Source organism: Columba livia, chromosome 3 (assembly GCF_036013475.1).
Source record: "Columba livia isolate bColLiv1 breed racing homer chromosome 3, bColLiv1.pat.W.v2, whole genome shotgun sequence".
In the NCBI taxonomy this organism is placed as follows: domain Eukaryota; kingdom Metazoa; phylum Chordata; class Aves; order Columbiformes; family Columbidae; genus Columba; species Columba livia.
The window spans coordinates 2,686,080-2,702,723 of NC_088604.1; the positions used below are offsets into that span (position 1 = coordinate 2,686,080).

General features: G+C 44.8%; 1 protein-coding gene and 1 pseudogene across 3 annotated transcripts in view; both read right to left on the minus strand.

Moving 5' to 3' along the window:
* Window positions 1-16,644, minus strand: part of KIF13B (kinesin family member 13B) — a 128,166-nt gene that overhangs the window by 66,520 nt on the left and 45,002 nt on the right. For all 3 annotated transcript variants that reach the window (XM_065055607.1, XM_065055606.1, XM_065055608.1), the window contains exons 6-11: window positions 15,252-15,432; window positions 13,605-13,692; window positions 12,743-12,877; window positions 11,324-11,436; window positions 10,139-10,250; window positions 3,529-3,741 (exon numbers count right to left, since the gene is read on the minus strand). In XM_065055607.1, coding sequence (XP_064911679.1) covers window positions 3,529-3,741; window positions 10,139-10,250; window positions 11,324-11,436; window positions 12,743-12,877; window positions 13,605-13,692; window positions 15,252-15,432 — 842 coding nt within the window. The remainder of the gene's footprint in view (window positions 1-3,528; window positions 3,742-10,138; window positions 10,251-11,323; window positions 11,437-12,742; window positions 12,878-13,604; window positions 13,693-15,251; window positions 15,433-16,644) is intronic.
* Window positions 3,117-3,235, minus strand: LOC135579277 (5S ribosomal RNA; annotated as a pseudogene).

Below are 16,644 nucleotides of genomic sequence, written 5' to 3' on the forward strand. Positions count from 1 at the left end.
GGAAAGGGCATCAATACTGTTCTATTACGTGTATTTATTTCCTCCATTCTCAGCACTGGCATATTCCTCCTCCACTACCTTGAACCCTGTGGACTTCCCCGTTAGTTCATTACTGCTAACGAGAAGGAGATGGTTTTGGCTGGGAGGTATTTCTGAAATGCCAATTAAACAATTAAAGAATTAAACCGAAACTCCTCGCAGGAATTCAAATCAAATCCAATCGAGCGGCCTCGTTACGTGCAGTTCATTCCAGAAAAGGAGATTTATTGTAACGGATAAAACATGATCCGTGTAAAAGCGCTGGATGCTACGGAGCAGGACAAAATGATGATGCCCTCAAGGTCTAAGTCTTGTTTGTCCATTTATTAAGACCTGGAGAAAATTACTCAATGTTTTCACACACTTCAATGGTAAAATGAGCGAGATAATTCACACAGTCTCCCACAGCATCCTTACAGCTAAACCGAGGGACTGCGGTCTGGATGACCGGGTGGTGAGGTGGACTGTGAACTGGCTGAAGGGAAGAAGCCAGAGAGTCGTGGTCAATGGGGCAGAGTCCAGTTGGAGGCCTGGATCTAGTGCAGTGTTCAAGGGTCAGTGCTGGGGCCAGTACTACTCAATGTATTCATCAGGAAGGCCAACGGTACCTGGGGTGGGTTAGAAGGGGGTGGTCAGTAGGTCAGAGAGGTTCTCCTGCCCCTCTGCTCTGCCCTGGGGAGACCACACCTGGAATCTTGTGTCCAGTTGTGGCCCCTCAGTTCCAGCAGGACAGGGAACTGCTGGAGAGAGTCCAGCGCAGCCACCAAGATGCTGAAGGGAGTGGAGCATCTCCCGTGGGAGGAAAGGCTGAGGGAGCTGGGGCTCTGGAGCTGGACAAGAGGAGACTGAGGGGGGACTCATTCCTGGGGATCAATATGGAAAGGGGGAGTGTCAGGAGGATGGAGCCAGGCTCTGCTGGGTGACAATCAGTGACAGGACAAGGGGCAACGGGTTCAAACTGGAACACAGGAGGTTCCACTTAAATATGAAAAGAAACTTCTTCTCAGTGAGGGTGTCAGAGCCTGGCCCAGGCTGCCCAGGGAGGTTGTGGAGTCTCCTTCTGTGCAGACATTCCAACCCGCCTGGACACCTTCCTGTGTAACCTCATCTGGGTGTTCCTGCTCCATGGGGGGATTGCACTGGATGAGCTTTCCAGGTCCCTTCCAACCCCTGACATTCTGGGATTCTGTGGACCCTGTGTGATCTGCTCTGGTGACCCTGTGTGAGCACCTGGGTTGGACTCGATGATCTACAGATGTTCCTTCAACCCCAACCAGCCTGTGACTCTGCGATTCTGTAAACCCCTTTGTCAGAACGTCCTTACCTGGCTCTCAAAAATGAACGCTACAAAGAATTACTCCACGCTATCAATGAGAAATCTCCATTTATATAATTTCATTCCATTTTTTCTGTATGTCAGTCTTGAAACGTGGATGTTAAATGAGATACCAGGTTCTGTTTGAGCACATCATTGAGCGATCTCACTTTTATTTCAAGACACAGATGAAAAGCAACAGGAACAGCAGTGGAGTCTTAGGATTGTGCAGTTTATAGGCCAGGCTTTGCCTGTGTATTTTAAGAATACAGTCTGGCTACAACCTGTGAATTCAGTTAAATAACGCTTGCTTACACTTTAACTGTTCTGAATTGAATCCCTTAGAGCTGCTAGACAATATTACAAATATCTGCACAGCTGCCTGGCTGAAATTGTGCATGGAGCATGATGTAAGTGTATATCAGTACAATGCCAAAATAACGGCAGCTTTCCAAAGTAATTAAGTCGTGTTTCCTTAATATGAAGTAATAAATATTTCCATTCCCAAGTATTAGAATCCCACCCTAGTTGTCATCTCGGTGGCACTGAGCGCGGAAAAAATGGTGGAGTTTGCTAGGAAAAGGCTACACAGTAAAGGCCAAAGAACAAATTAATTGCTTGTACTCCTCTCCGCTTATTGCATTTATAGCCCATCTAACTGTGCTGACAGAGATATGCAGAAATAACTTACTAAAATGAGCCAATGAACTGAAACATTGGCTCATTCTGACACTCAGGTTCATTTGCAAAGCTCGTTTCCAAATACAAAGGTTACCAAGTTGCGGTTTTATTTCTGTTTTTATTTTGTGGTTGGGTTTTTTTTGTTATTTTGGTGTCAGTGTCTTTTTCTCTCCCAAACAGCCTGAGGCAAAACAGAATTTGACACTTTACTTTTCTCAAACCCCCCAGAAGCGTATGGTGTTATCCTCTTTCCCCCTTTTTTAATACATTTTGATCTTTTCTCGCCAAAATTAATATAATGTGTTTTAATTTGTCTGGACCAAGCCCAGCAGCTTGTCCTCCCTAAGCTGGGGATTTAAACTAAGTGCTTTCAGAGAACTAAAACCTGCCAGGCTGGGCTGAGTTGGGATCCACGTATCTGCTGTTTGTATCAGCTTTGTAGGGCATGAGGAGAATTCACAGAATCCCAGAATGTCAGGGATGGGAAGGGACCTGGAAAGCTCATCCAGTGCAATCCCCCCATGGAGCAGGAACACCCAGATGAGGTTACACAGGAAGGTGTCCAGGCGGGTTGGAATGTCTGCACAGAAGGAGACTCCACAACCTCCCTGGGCAGCCTGGGCCAGGCTCTGCCACCCTCACCCCCAACAAGTTGCTTCTCAAATTTAAGTGGAACCTCCTGTGTTCCAGTTTGAACCCATTGCCTCTTGTCCTGTCACTGGTTGTCACCGAGAAGAGCCTGGCTCCATCCTCCTGACACTCCTCCTTTCCATCTTGATCCCCAGGAATGAGTCCCCCCTCAGTCTCCTCTTGTCCAGCTCCAGAGCCCCAGCTCCCTCAGCCTTTCCTCCCACGGGAGATGCTCCACTCCCTTCAGCATCTTGGTGGCTGCGCTGGACTCTCTCCAGCAGTTCCCTGTCCTGCTGGAACTGAGGGGCCACAACTGGACACAAGATTCCAGGTGTGGTCTCCCCAGGGCAGAGCAGAGGGGCAGGAGAACCTCTCTGACCTACTGACCACCCCCTTCTAACCCACCCCAGGTACCATTGGCTTCCTGGCCACAAGGGCCCAGTGCTGGCTCAGCCCACAGCACCCGCTGTTCCCAGATGGTTTCCCATCCAAGTACTGACCGGGCCCAACCCTGCTTAGCTTTGGAGATCAGATGAGATTGTGCGTTCTCAAGGTGCTATGGCTGTATATATCACATGTATGTATACATCTATGTTCCCCAAGTATATCCTGATAATATCTGAACTAAACCCTTTTTCCATGGTCATCCTGCTGTCCCCAGGACCCCAGGTCCCTTTCCCCTAAGCTGCTCCAGGCGGGTTTGAATGTCTCAGAGCAGGAGACTCCACACCCGCTCTGGGCAGCCTGGGCCAGGCTCTGGCACCTCCCAGCAAACAAGTTTCTGCTCATGTTCACATGGAGCCTCCTGTGTTTCAGCCTTTGCCAGCACCTACTGGCTAATTAATCCAGACTAAAATCTGTACCTCAGCTTTCGTGAGCTGTTCCCGCAGCTTCTCCACCTCCTCACGCAGCTCCCGGATGATGCGCGCGTTGGGGTCCTCGTTCACCACGGCGTGGTTGACGATGTTCTTGGCCCGGTCGGCGTACCTCAGCGTGGACAGGGTCTCATCGTAGTTGTCCGCTGCCGGGCTCACTGTGGCCACCATGGCCGTCTTGCTGTTGCCACCAAGGCTGTCCTGGAAAGTTATGAAATTAAAATGTGCGGTTTCTTTCATTTTACCCAGTGTTGTGTATTGATAAGGATCATTGCTGAAAACATTGTGGAGAAACTAGTTCAGCTACTCACAGGAGGTAACACATTCAGTGTAGGGTGAACTGTGATTTACATATCAATGACAAGCTAACAAATCACAGCCCAGGCCGGCTGGTGATACCGGAGGTGGGGGACGTGTCAGAAGGCACAGAGCCCCATCTTCTGATATGCCCAGCTTGGCACACAAAGGGGAAAGGCTGAGACCCTTCAACCTCTCATCATGCAAGTCCCGTCATCCACGCTGTGGAGCCGTAAGAGACTGGATCCCTCACCCTTTTCTTTCTTCCTTTCTCTCTGCTCTTCCCTTCTCTCTTTTTTCAATATCCCTATTTCTTTGTCTCTCCTTCTGCGATATATTACTCTCTTTCTCTCTCTCATACCTTAGTTTCCCTTCCCTCTCTACCACTCTCTTTCTTTCCCTTTGGAACATACAAGGGTAACATCATCTTAAGCTCTGCTGTTGGATTTTTGTTAAGTCTTGTATTATAGCTACTGGTGGTCGCCAATACATCGCTCATAGTAGGACTCTCGCTGTTAATGTATTGATAAGTTCGGCGATATCATTAAATACTTTTGCCAAGTCACTAATCACTGTAATTAGTATTCCCACCACGTGCTTTTAGTAAACTCACAATTGAATTGGACCCCGGAGGTGATTGTCTGTCATTCACTTCACATAACGGCACAGAATTAACAGAGTCAACTCACACCTGGTCTCATCTGTTGATCAGGGCGATATTCACCTCAAAGGATTGCTACACTCTAGTCGTGGCTGGTTTAAAGATAACTAGTTTAAACCTAGCTCAAATAGACTTGCTGTGGCAGCCACCACAGGGACTGCTCAGCACAGCTAAAATGCATCTTTCTCCATACACACTTTGGCTTATTTTTTGCAAATGTAGAGAGGAAATCACCCTTGTTCAGTTTCTGTGTTGCATCATTTTTCAACTCATCTGTTGTTATTCTGACTTCTCAGAGTGTATATCAGCATCACCTAAAAACAATACTCACAGGAAGACTGAATAGCAAAAAACCCACTAATGGAAACCACACAGAAGCATTTGATCGTCTCTATCCCGATTATTTTGTTGGACCGTGAAGAAATGTGTTTACGTGTCGCATTCGGAGTGAACTCGTCCTCATCCCATGTGTTGGGACGGGACACCCAGTTAATGAATGACGGCAGAGAATAATAACCTGGGGTTGGGAGGGCATGGCGGCGACTAAGAAACACTTAGGTCAGAGCTCCTCCAGTCAAAATTAACATTTTAAGCTGTGTAAATCAAGGAAAGTTGTTATCTTCAATATATACACATATATAGATATATATTAAGCGCATTTAAGAAATGTCATCCTTAGCTTTCAAAATCAGTTCTAGTATAAACAGGAATAAAAACAGTCCCTTTTCTATGTTTTATAATGCCTAGTAAGGGCTTCTAAGGTTTGATCGTATGTGTTCTGCTCAGTTTTATAAACCAGCAATACAAGTGCTTCAGCATTAGGCTTCTCAGACACGACCGATGGAGCTCAGGAAAGATCACGATGAATTCAGAATATCTTATTTTAAAGACTGGAAGTGAAAAGTCTCCAATGAGTCATGAATTTAAATTACTTAGAGGTCTCCTCACAAGCAATCTAGTTGATTTTATCTGTATAGACATTTTGGAATGGGGCCCTTCCCTTCTCCCCCCTTCCCAGCTCACACACCTAAATGGGGTTATGTAAGAAATTACCCTTTTGGAATGCGGTTGATAGACAAGTTGGGCTTGTTTGTTTTATTTGGGTTTTTTTACCGAATTTCCAAGCTGAACGTACTCTTAACTTCCACCTTCAATAACCCATGAAATCTAAGCCAGGCTTTGCCATTAGAACCATCTGCCCACATTAGCTGCTTGTCCAACCATTTCAACCGCAAAGCCCACGTGCAGCTTTCCCCGGCAATCATTAGAATGCCCCTTCAACTATTTCCTTCAGACCATTTTATCTTTTATTTTTGCTGTGTGATGCCTAAGACAGACAAGCACTGACCACACAGACCCACGTTGCTTTGCCTGATGTCCCTGGTCACATGAAAGGGCTGAGAATATATGAATATGGGGAGAGAATATAATTTCATCTATATGGTGTTGAGGATACACAGCACGGTCAGCGCTCACGTGTGAGAGTATTGAAAAGAAACAGCCTTCTGATGGATACCAGTGTGGTTTTGTTGTTTTTTTTCTCATCTGAGAAACAGGCAATGCTGATTCCAATAAATACAGGGCTTGGGAGGATCCACCCTGGAACACACAAATGTTTTTTCCAAAGCAGCTACCGAAAACTTTAAAATGACTAAGCAAGAACACATGGCTCATGCAACGGGATTGCTGGCTCTGCAGAAGCCAGGACTTTCCTTCAGTCTGTGAATCGTTTTCAAAGATTAGGAATCATAGTATGGTTTGGGAGGGAAGAGACCATTAAAGACCATCTAGTCCAACCCCTGCCATGAGCAGGGACATCTTCACCAGCTCAGGTTGCTCAGAGCCCCGCCCAGCCTGGCCTGGGATGTCTCCAGGGATGGTTCATCCACCACCTCTCTGGCCAACCTGGGCCACCCTCAGTGTCCAAAATTTCTTCCTCATGTCTGGCCTGAATCTCCCTCCTTTAGTTTAAAACCATCACCCCTTGTCCTATCGCAACAGGCCCTGCTCGAAAGTCTGTCCCTATCTTTCTTCTCGGCCCCTTTTAAGTCTGAAAGGCCGCACTGAGGTCTCCCCCATCTCTCTGCACAGACATCCTTCTGGCACAGAATCGCCTCGTAAAGAATAAGCCGTATTGTTTGCCTGAGTTTGTAGTATATATTGTCTCTGAAGTGGTTCTTCCACAGTCAAACAGCTTCACGGCTGCACCATCGCTCTTGATATTCAGGAAATATTGGATCAGAAAGTGGCATCTGGAGAAAGTGACTCCAGAATGGAAATGTCCCCGGGTTCTTGTGTGACCGGCCGCCCTTTGTCTTGTTCTTCTGAACCGTTCCCTTCTCCGATGTGGGGACTGTGGTGGGTCTGTGGATTCCCTGACGGAGGCCACGGGAACACAGATCAGCCTTGGAGATATTAAGCTAATAAGATATTAAGGAATAAAGGAGTATCCGGAGATATTGAGGTGAACTTGTGAGAGAGAAGGGAGTAGAAGATTGACATTGATGGCACCAAATCAGCCAATGAGATGTTACTGCTGTGACTTGTAACCAATAGGGAAGAGACACGGGAATCGGTAAAACTGCATAAAAATGCACCTGTGGCAATAACTTTCATCCTGGAAGAACTTGGTCTGTGTCGTTTGTCCATCTCAACCACGACATTTGTCCGTCTCTCTTTGCCCTTCATGACATGTTGGACTGGTGAACATGTCATGAAATGTGCGTTTTCGGAATCTTTACCTCAGAAATCGCAATTGGATGCAGCTTGTCAGGGTGCCAACCGGGTATTCTGCATCCCAACCTTCACACTTTGCACCTTGGGAACCTCCTTCACCACACTAATTAGCTCCAAACCAGAATTAATTCATTATTTGAACCGCAACTCTGCTGTACAGGCTGAGAACACCATTCCAGCCGTACACTGTAACTCACAAAAGACCCATTATAAACTGGGTAAAGTTCCTCTTGTATTGTAACTATTTAAGCCCAATGCCAAACTGCCCGATAAAGTTTTACGTATAAAACCATCGTGCTGATTTCAGTGGTTTCTTTAACATTAAGCAAGAACGCTTGACAAATAGTGAGCCAGCCTGTCATTAACAAAGACGGCTTCTGCAAATTACCCTGGAAAAGCTGCGCTCGTATGTGACTGACACAGACTGCAAATAAATCACTTCTGTTATTCCTAAGACTAAACCAGAGCAGTCTCGCATCAAATTACTGTGAAATCCACTTAAAATGCAGAGAGCAGACATTGTATTTTTAACTGCAGGCATCACTAGAACATGCAAGGCTTCCGAATAAAATGGGAATTCAAGATGTTTGTGCTCATACAATTCGATAAAACCAAGAAGTTTAAGCACTAAAGCTATTCCACACAACCTGGCATTGCTGCTCAAGCCTCCTCTTGCAATAGTATTTTTCACCTGGTGCTTTTGTCTGAAGAGGCTCAAGAAAATTAAGCACAAAGTGTTAGATCTTAAGGTCTCCTGGACTCTACTGGTTCCTCAGATTAGTGGATAGATCCTATATGATATAGACATGCCCAATGTTAGAAAAGGTTTACTCCGCTGCAGCATCATAATTACTAGTTGAAAGCTAGAAAGACAGCTCACTATCTCACAGCTCCTACAAATGAATCCTTTAAATGAACAAATTCATTTAAAACAGCATAATGATGGAATTCATTAGGGAAGTTCCCACCCCGCTCGCTCGGGCCTCATCGGGAACCCCGGCACACAAACGGCGCCAGCAAAGCGAAGGAAACCAAACGCTGGGTTTGTTCCCATCCGTTTAATTAAAGTGTAAATATGTAGAGGCAAAAATATATTTAAGCACTAAGAAAATCTTTGGGCAAGGAACACCGAGGATTGATTTTACTGTAGAAAAGTACAACGCTAATTCTGTGATACCATTCTGATTTTTACGTAGCCCTCACGATGGTGCTTCTTGATGTCCAGTGTCTGTGATATTTGCACATACAAATCATTTCCCAGCAGTCATGTGTCCTGGTTTGTTAAAACCAAGTTTCTCTTTTAGTGAATTTGCCTGTCAGCTAAAGCTTTCAGATTAGCTGCATTTTCCTGGAGAACCAGATCCATGTTTTGGTGAACACAGCAATGGAATGCGAGGTCATTGATAAGGATGGATGCACATCTCGCCAGAGGGGCAACGAGAAACAGGTGACCAAAAACTGACCAACGGAGTATAACATCCCATTCACGGGATAATTCATATAAAACTGGGAGATCACGAGGATCTCGTCCCTTTTCCTCATGGTGACATCAGGAGAGGACCTTGCGAGTCGTCCCTGCAAACTGAGGCCAGTGACAGACTGAATCCAGTTCCATTGGCTGCAGAGTCCAGTCCAGGACTTCGGGTGCCAGAGCAGTTGCCGGGACTTCCAGATTACTTTTGCATATTTTGTATTATTTTCTCTATTCTTATTAGTACCATTAGTAAAGCATTTTTAATTTTCCCAACCCTTTTCTCTCTGTCTTTCTTTCCCTCCCGATCGCCTGTCCTGAGTGGGAAGGAGGGAGGAGGGATTAACAATACATCTGCCACGGGTTTATTGTCACCCCGCAATCCAAACCTTGACATCATGCTATTAATTAAAGCTTAATTACAAGACAGTGCTGAGAAAATGAGCACTTGTGGTGTGTCAGGGAATTACCTGAGTAGAGATTTGATTTCACTTCAGCATTGAACTTTGTTTTCAAATCCCTGTAACTCTTTCTTTCCGTGTGTGCAGTTAAATCATAGGGATGTCAAATTCAAACATCACTAAGAATGGGTGGGGAAGAGGTTACAAAAATGAAATGGAACATATGACGCCTCATTCAATAATCCCCCAAAATCCGAGTCAACCAAGACCACTCACACTGTACCAGGCAAGATAAAGAAATCCAGATGACCAATATTCCTAAAATCAAACTCACACTGCCAAGACTTTTTGCCATCAAGCTACCGAGCTTTACAGCTTTACAGTATTTGGAAGTGGGAAGAACAAGACAAACAAAAGCCTTTGAATTTGACACATGTAAAACTGATATTTGGCAATTTCGGTTTTAATTTAGACTTGACTTCCATGCAAGTGCCATTGTGATATAGCAAATAATACCAAATAGTATCTTACGCAACACAGATTTAACTACTTATTTCACAAAGTCTTCTGACCTGTTCCTCAGCTTGTAACTGGGATGATTCTCTGCTGACAAAAGTATATTAACAAATAAATTAGACAATCAGGAAAAGGCAACAGCCTTAATCCAACTTTTCAAAGCCAGTACGTAAAATTCAGCTGCATGTAGCAAGAGCCCAAATTAAACTAGAGCCGAGGTTTAGTGTGAAGCTGTGTGTAAACTGACCCCTAAGAAATAATGTCTTATTTCTTAATTTATTTTTTTAAAAGTTCCTTATTCTTTAGGCCATTACAGCTCAGCAGAAGACAGGGAACATACTCAGTCTGTAGAGATACTAATGGCTTACATCCAGCTAATTTATAAAGACAATTATTATTAACATCAAACCCAGAAAATGAGGCAAAAGAACAGTGTTTTATTTCACTGAATGGGACTCTTCATCCTTTTTCCTCTCTTTTATTTCTCTTGAAAGAAAATATGATCAGAATACTTACTTTAAGTAACCAAGTGAGCACGGAATCCCGATAAGGAACAAATTTGTTCTTGTTCTTGCCAGCAGCCTGATCTGCCAGGGCAGAAATAACCAGCCCAAGAGTTGTGAGGGATCTGCAGAGAAAACACAAGCAGTCATTAACAAGTATAAATATCCATAAGCCAAATAAATATTTCAACAGTCACTCCCTCTCCAAAAACGAGTTCAGGGGGAAAAGTTCCCAGAATGGTTTTGATCGTTCTCCTCTCACAGAAGCTCTGCTCCTTGTTTTCAGGCTGTTTTCAGCCTTCAGCGTGTCTTCACAACGCAATTATGTGGTTATTGGAAGAACCCAAGTACAGAATGAAAAATGCCAATTGTTTTAAGAAGGCAGAGATATCATTCAAACATTGTATGTCAGAAAGAGAAGTAGAGGGAAGGGAGAAGGGAAGGGAGAAGGGAAGGGAGAAGGGAAGGGAGAAGGGAAGGGAGAAGGGAAGGGAGAAGGGAAGGGAGAAGGGAAGGGAGAAGGGAAGGGAGAAGGGAAGGGAGAAGGGAAGGGAGAAGGGAAGGGAGAAGGGAAGGGAGAAGGGAAGGGAGAAGGGAAGGGAGAAGGGAAGGGAGAAGGGAAGGGAGAAGGGGAGAGGAGGGGAGGGGAGAGGAAGAGGAAGAGGAAGAGGAAGAGGAAGAGGAAGAGGAAGAGGAAGAGGGAGAGGAAGAGGGAGAGGAAGAGGGAGAGGAAGAGGAGAGGAAGAGGAGAGGAAGAGGAGAGGAAGAAGGAGAGGAAGAGGAGAGGAAGAAGGAGAGGAAGAAGGAGGAAGAGGAGAGGAAGAGGAGAAGAAGAAGGAGGAAGAGGAGAGGAAGAGGAGAGGAAGAGGAGAGGAAGAGGAGAGGAAGAGGAGAGGAAGAGGAGAGGAAGAGGAGAGGAAGAGGAGAGGAAGAGGAGAGGAAGAGGAGAGGAAGAGGAGAGGAAGAGGAGAGGAAGAGGAGAGGAAGAAGGAGGAAAAGGAGACGAAAAAGGAGACGAAAAAGGAGACGAAAAAGGAGACGAAAAAGGAGACGAAAAAGGAGACGAAAAAGGAGACGAAAAAGAGAAGAGAACTGGCTACAACAGCTTACTACATTGACTTCATCCTATTTCACAAGTATGCTGTACATAGCAGTCAGGCTAAAAAAAAAAGGAAAATAAATAATCACAGAGACTCACTTGTTAATGTTGCTTCCTTCTTTCAGCCTGTCTCCCGCAGCCCCGGTTTTAGTCGCCCTTTCGCTCCCTGCTAAGTCCACCAGGCTCAGCTTGCCCACCTTCTCACCCGATGTCTGCACAAGGAACCAGAGATTAGTTAAAATCAGTTCGCTCAAATTAAGTTCCGTAGTTTGCTGTATTTTCAAACAAGCATCAAGCTTCATTGCTCGGTGTAGACTCTACGGCTCCAGCACCTTCGAACGCCATCGGACTTGAGTGGTTTTGTTTGCTAACATAGTAGCTGCTGCTTCAGAAACAACAGGAGGATTTGGAGTGAAATCAGGTATATTAATGTCTTCAAGACATCTCTGAAATCTCCAGAGGAGAAAAACACGGGGTGCATCAGTGAAATGTTAGACCAAGCAAAATGCAGACGTAGGACAGGCCAAGCAAAGCCAAGGGGGCTACAATCCCATCCTGAAAAGAGTCTCCTAAAAACCTCCGATTTTACACCAAGTTTCTTCTCTGATTTTGAGAGAATGATGTGACACGAAGCAGGTTATAATATACAGAAATTACTACAAATATTAAGTCTCCTACATCCTTAACGGCCTCCTAGAAAGCAACCCAAGCTATGTGACTATTTAAACCTGTAACGCAGATTTTGTTCCGAACCCTTTTATCTCATTTGACCCAAAATGACATTTTGAAATGCTCGATGAATTCTTATTTTAGTTTATCACCATTTTCTGTGAGGGATGGAATAATATTAACATAAATGTATTTCACACAGCCTCCAAGGAATATTTACATATAAGGAAATGCAAAGAAAAATACCTGCCCATTTAAATGTCTTAGATATTTAATATAGATACACAAAAATATTAATGTTGTACAATGCAAATGTTTTTAAATGAGTACGTCTTTCCGTTTATAAAGTTGATCATTCTTATACATATTTGCATAAAATAACCCTTGAAGATTACCAGATATATAATCAGGTGTTCTATTTTCCATCTATGCCTTATATCTTTAGTTTCTGCTACAAGTCTGTATGACACACGTTGCTTAAGAAACACGGTTTCTTCAGTCCAGGCTTAACAAACATCTACACACCGTTGCTTAAGAAGAACGGTTTCTTTAGTCCAGGCTTAACAAACATCTACACACCGTTGCTTAAGAAGAACGGTTTCTTTAGTCCAGGCTTAACAAACATCTACACACCATCCCTTAAGAGGAACGGTTTCTTTAGTCCAGGCTTAACAAACATCTACACACCATCCCTTAAGAGGAACGGTTTCTTTAGTCCAGGCTTAACATCTATAGACCGTTGCTTAAGAAGAACGCTTTCTTTAGTCCAGGCTTAACATCTACACTCTGTTGCTTAAGAAAAACAGTTTCTTTAGTCCAAGCTTAACATTTGGACCTTGTTTTACTCACCCCCGACTGCACATCATAGAGCGTGTGTGTGAGGATGATGTTGAAGACGGCGTGGGACCGGCTGCTCTCCTCGTTCATGTTGGTGGCGGCCACTGTGCGCGATTTATTGCCCTCCGACATCAACGACTCGATGTCCTAGACAGAATTTTCATGAGTGAATCTGCATTAACACCCTTTTCAATCATCTACCCAAAAAACCTCATTTTGGTAAAACACAGTATTTTCCCGCTAAGTTGCCCACTGTTTATCCGTAAAATATCATGATGTCCCCTTTACAGACTAGAAACAACACAATGTTAGACACGCGTATTCATCCATCGCCTCTACCTACATATATAAATTATCAGCAAAAACAATGCATTGCACACAACAGTACTCAAAAGCAAAGAAAAACACGAGGAAACAGCAATTCCTGTTTGAACAACGCAACATTTTAGCCTCAGTTGCCAAACACACGTTGTTGAAATCTGTAATATGGTGTATTTTGGGTAAATGAGATTTGTTGGCAACGGCCAAAATGTGACACGGTGAGACAGCAGAATTTTGTCTCTGCTAAATCCCAGTCCCATCATTAATCACAGAACATGTTCTCATCCATACAGTATAAACTCAGCTTAAGCTTGGGAGGAAAGACACCTCATTAAATAGTCAAATTTATTTCAGAATTATTAAATAGTACAGGATGAAGATGAGTTTCTGCTCTTATTTCTCCCTGGTGATTACAATACAACAAATCCTACAGGTCCTTGCTCTAAAATCAACTTTACTGCCACGGCAATTAGGAGTAGATGAATTTTGTTGCCCTGCTTAAGTGCCAATACCCTCGTGTTTAGGATATCAAATTGATAAAACCGCTCCTTACCTTGTAGCTAGCAACAGCCAGTTTGGATAGGCCGTCTACGTAGGGACCATAAACACTGTGTTCTCTAACTTTTAACGACTGACGGCTTCTGGTTGGGAGAAAAAAGTCATTTATAAGCACACGACTTACTTAAGGCAGCAGTAAGATTAAGACAATTCCCCACCGATATATCTCAAACGTGACGGTGTCACAAATCACAGAATCACAGAACGCCAGGGGTGGGAAGGGACCTGTGCAATCCCCCCATGGAGCAGGAACACCCAGATGAGGTTACACAGGAAGGTGTCCAGGCGGGTTGGAATGTCTGCACAGAAGGAGACTCCACAACCTCCCTGGGCAGCCTGGGCCAGGCTCTGCCACCCTCACCCCCAACAAGTTTCTTCTCAAATTTAAGTGGAACCTCCTGTGTTCCATTTTGAGCCCACTGCCCCTGTCCTACTGTTGGTTGTCACCGAGCAGAGCCTGGCTCCATCCTCCTGACACTCACCCTTTAGATATCTGTAAACATTAATAAGGTCACCCCTCAGTCTCCTCTTGTCCAGCTCCAGAGCCCCAGCTCCCTCAGCCTTTCCTCCCACGGGAGATGCTCCACTCCCTTCAGCATCTTGGTGGCTGCGCTGGACTCTCTCCAGCAGTTCCCTGTCCTGCTGGAACTGAGGGGCCACAACTGGACACAATATTCCAGGTGTGGTCTCCCCAGGGCAGAGCAGAGGGGCAGGAGAACCTCTCTGACCTACTGACCACCCCCTTCTAATCCACCCCAGGTACCACTGACCTTCCTGGCCACAAGGGCCCAGTGCTGGCTCATGGTCACCCTGCTGTCCCCAGGACCCCCAGGTCCCTTTCCCCTACACTGCTCTCCAACAGCTCATTCCCCAACTTATACTGGAACCTGGGGTTGTTCCTGCCCAGATTCAAGACTCTACACTTGCCCTTGTTCTGTTTCATTAAACTTTTCCCTGCCCAATTCTCCAGCCTGTCCAGGTCTCTGATGGCAGCACAGCTTCCAGTGTCACCACTCCTCCCAGCTTGGTGTCACCAGCAAACTTGCTGACAGTCACTCTAGTCCCTCATCCAAATCATTGATGAATATATTGCATAATACCGGCCCCAGCACTGACCCTTGAACACTGCACTAGATCCAGGCCTCCAATTGGACTCTGCCCCATTGACCACGACTCTCTGGCTTCTTCCCTTCAGCCAGTTCACAGTCCACCTCATAACCGATCGTCCAGACCACACTCCCTCAGTTTAGCTGTGAGGATGCTGTGGGAGACTGTGTCAAATGCCTTACTCAAGTCAAGGTAGATCACATCCACCGCCCTGCCATCATCCATCCACCTCGTTATGTCCTCATAAAAGTCAAAGCAATAAAGCACAGAGCAAAGACTACAATGCAAATGAAAAAGCGTTAAGTCTACACACAAAATGCCGATGCAGACGTTTCTCTAGCTCCATAAGTTACAATTAGGGTGAGTTTACCCCAAGCTTTTAGTCTTATTGCTTCCTTTGATTTAAAAAGAAAGGATGCTGAGATTAGGAAGAAGCGAAAGCCACCCAACCCAAATTCCACAGAAGGGTCCACGAAGGGAAGCTGGTTATGGAAAGGAAGAGCGCACGATATCATTTTGCTGACATAAAACTCACCCTTTTGGGTCGAGAAGATCTCGGACTTTCTCATTGTAGATCTCCATGTAGGACACTTCCACTTTGAAGCTCTGCTCTTCGTTCTCCTCTTTCTGGGCCCTCTCGAAGAGCCCGCTGCACAGTCTGGGGATTAAGCCAGGCTGGTCGGCGGTTCCCATCATCGTGTAGGATTTTCCAGACCCTGCAGAGCAAATTTACCATTAGTGGACAGGGAACAAAGTTTCCGTGCAGAACACGAGAGAAGAGGGAAAAAGAAACAGCATTTCAGTGAAAGATATTTGTGTGGTTTTCTACCTTTGAGTAACCAAAATGCCATTTAGCTAAATGCTATTAATCAAAAGGAAAGCAAGTAATTCAGTTCAGTGGGCCAGAACGTATTTTCCAGGTATATACAGCCTGACCGTATCTCACTAACACTTGTGCCACAATGAGAAAAACCAAGCACACTAATTTTTGCACATTAAGTTTAAATTATACTTAGGAGTGGGAATAACTCCAGAATGAGTGTCTTACCCACAAATACAGGCTCATTCAGAAAATTAACAGATCACCTTAATTAGAATATTGTTTAAAATACAATCTCTCAAAGAAGAATTTCATTTTACCACAGAAAGCAAAACATTTTTTCCTCTTTAAATGTAAGTACTCATTACTGATTTTGTGTAGAATTTTAGCTGTAAATACGAAAATCCTAGAAGGGTCATCTCATTAACTACTTAACCACGCAAAACCAGAATCATAAAAAATACCATTACTTAACGGAGATCTTTGCTAGAGAACTGTTGGCTATTGAGTGCACCCAATAACACCGAGCTATATTTCACAACTAATAAGTTGTTTGGTTTGAAACATTATGTTTTTAATATTTCTTTTTTGGATTATTAATTAATAAAATAATTACATTGAAAATTATGATTAAAGGTTATTCTAACTACAGAAGTGGAAAATCTGAGTGACACGTTCACAGAATCACACAGAATCCCAGAATGTGAGGGGTTGGAAGGGCCCTGGAAAGCTCATCCAGTGCAATCCCCCCATGGAGCAGGAACACCCAGATGAGGTTACACAGGAAGGTGTCCAGGCGGGTTGGAATGTCTGCACAGAAGGAGACTCCACAACCTCCCTGGGCAGCCTGGGCCAGGCTCTGCCACCCTCACCCCAAACAAGTTGCTTCTCATCTTTCAGTGGAACCTCCTGTGTTCCAGTTTGTACCCATTGCCCCTTGTCCTACCATTGGCTGTCACGGAGAAGTGCCTGGCTCCATCCTCCTGACACTCCCCCTTTCCATATTGATCCCCATGAATGAGTCCCCCCTCAGTCTCCTCTTGTCCAGCTCCAGAGCCCCAGCTCCCTCAGCCTTTCCTCACACGGGAGATGCTCCACTCCCTTCAGC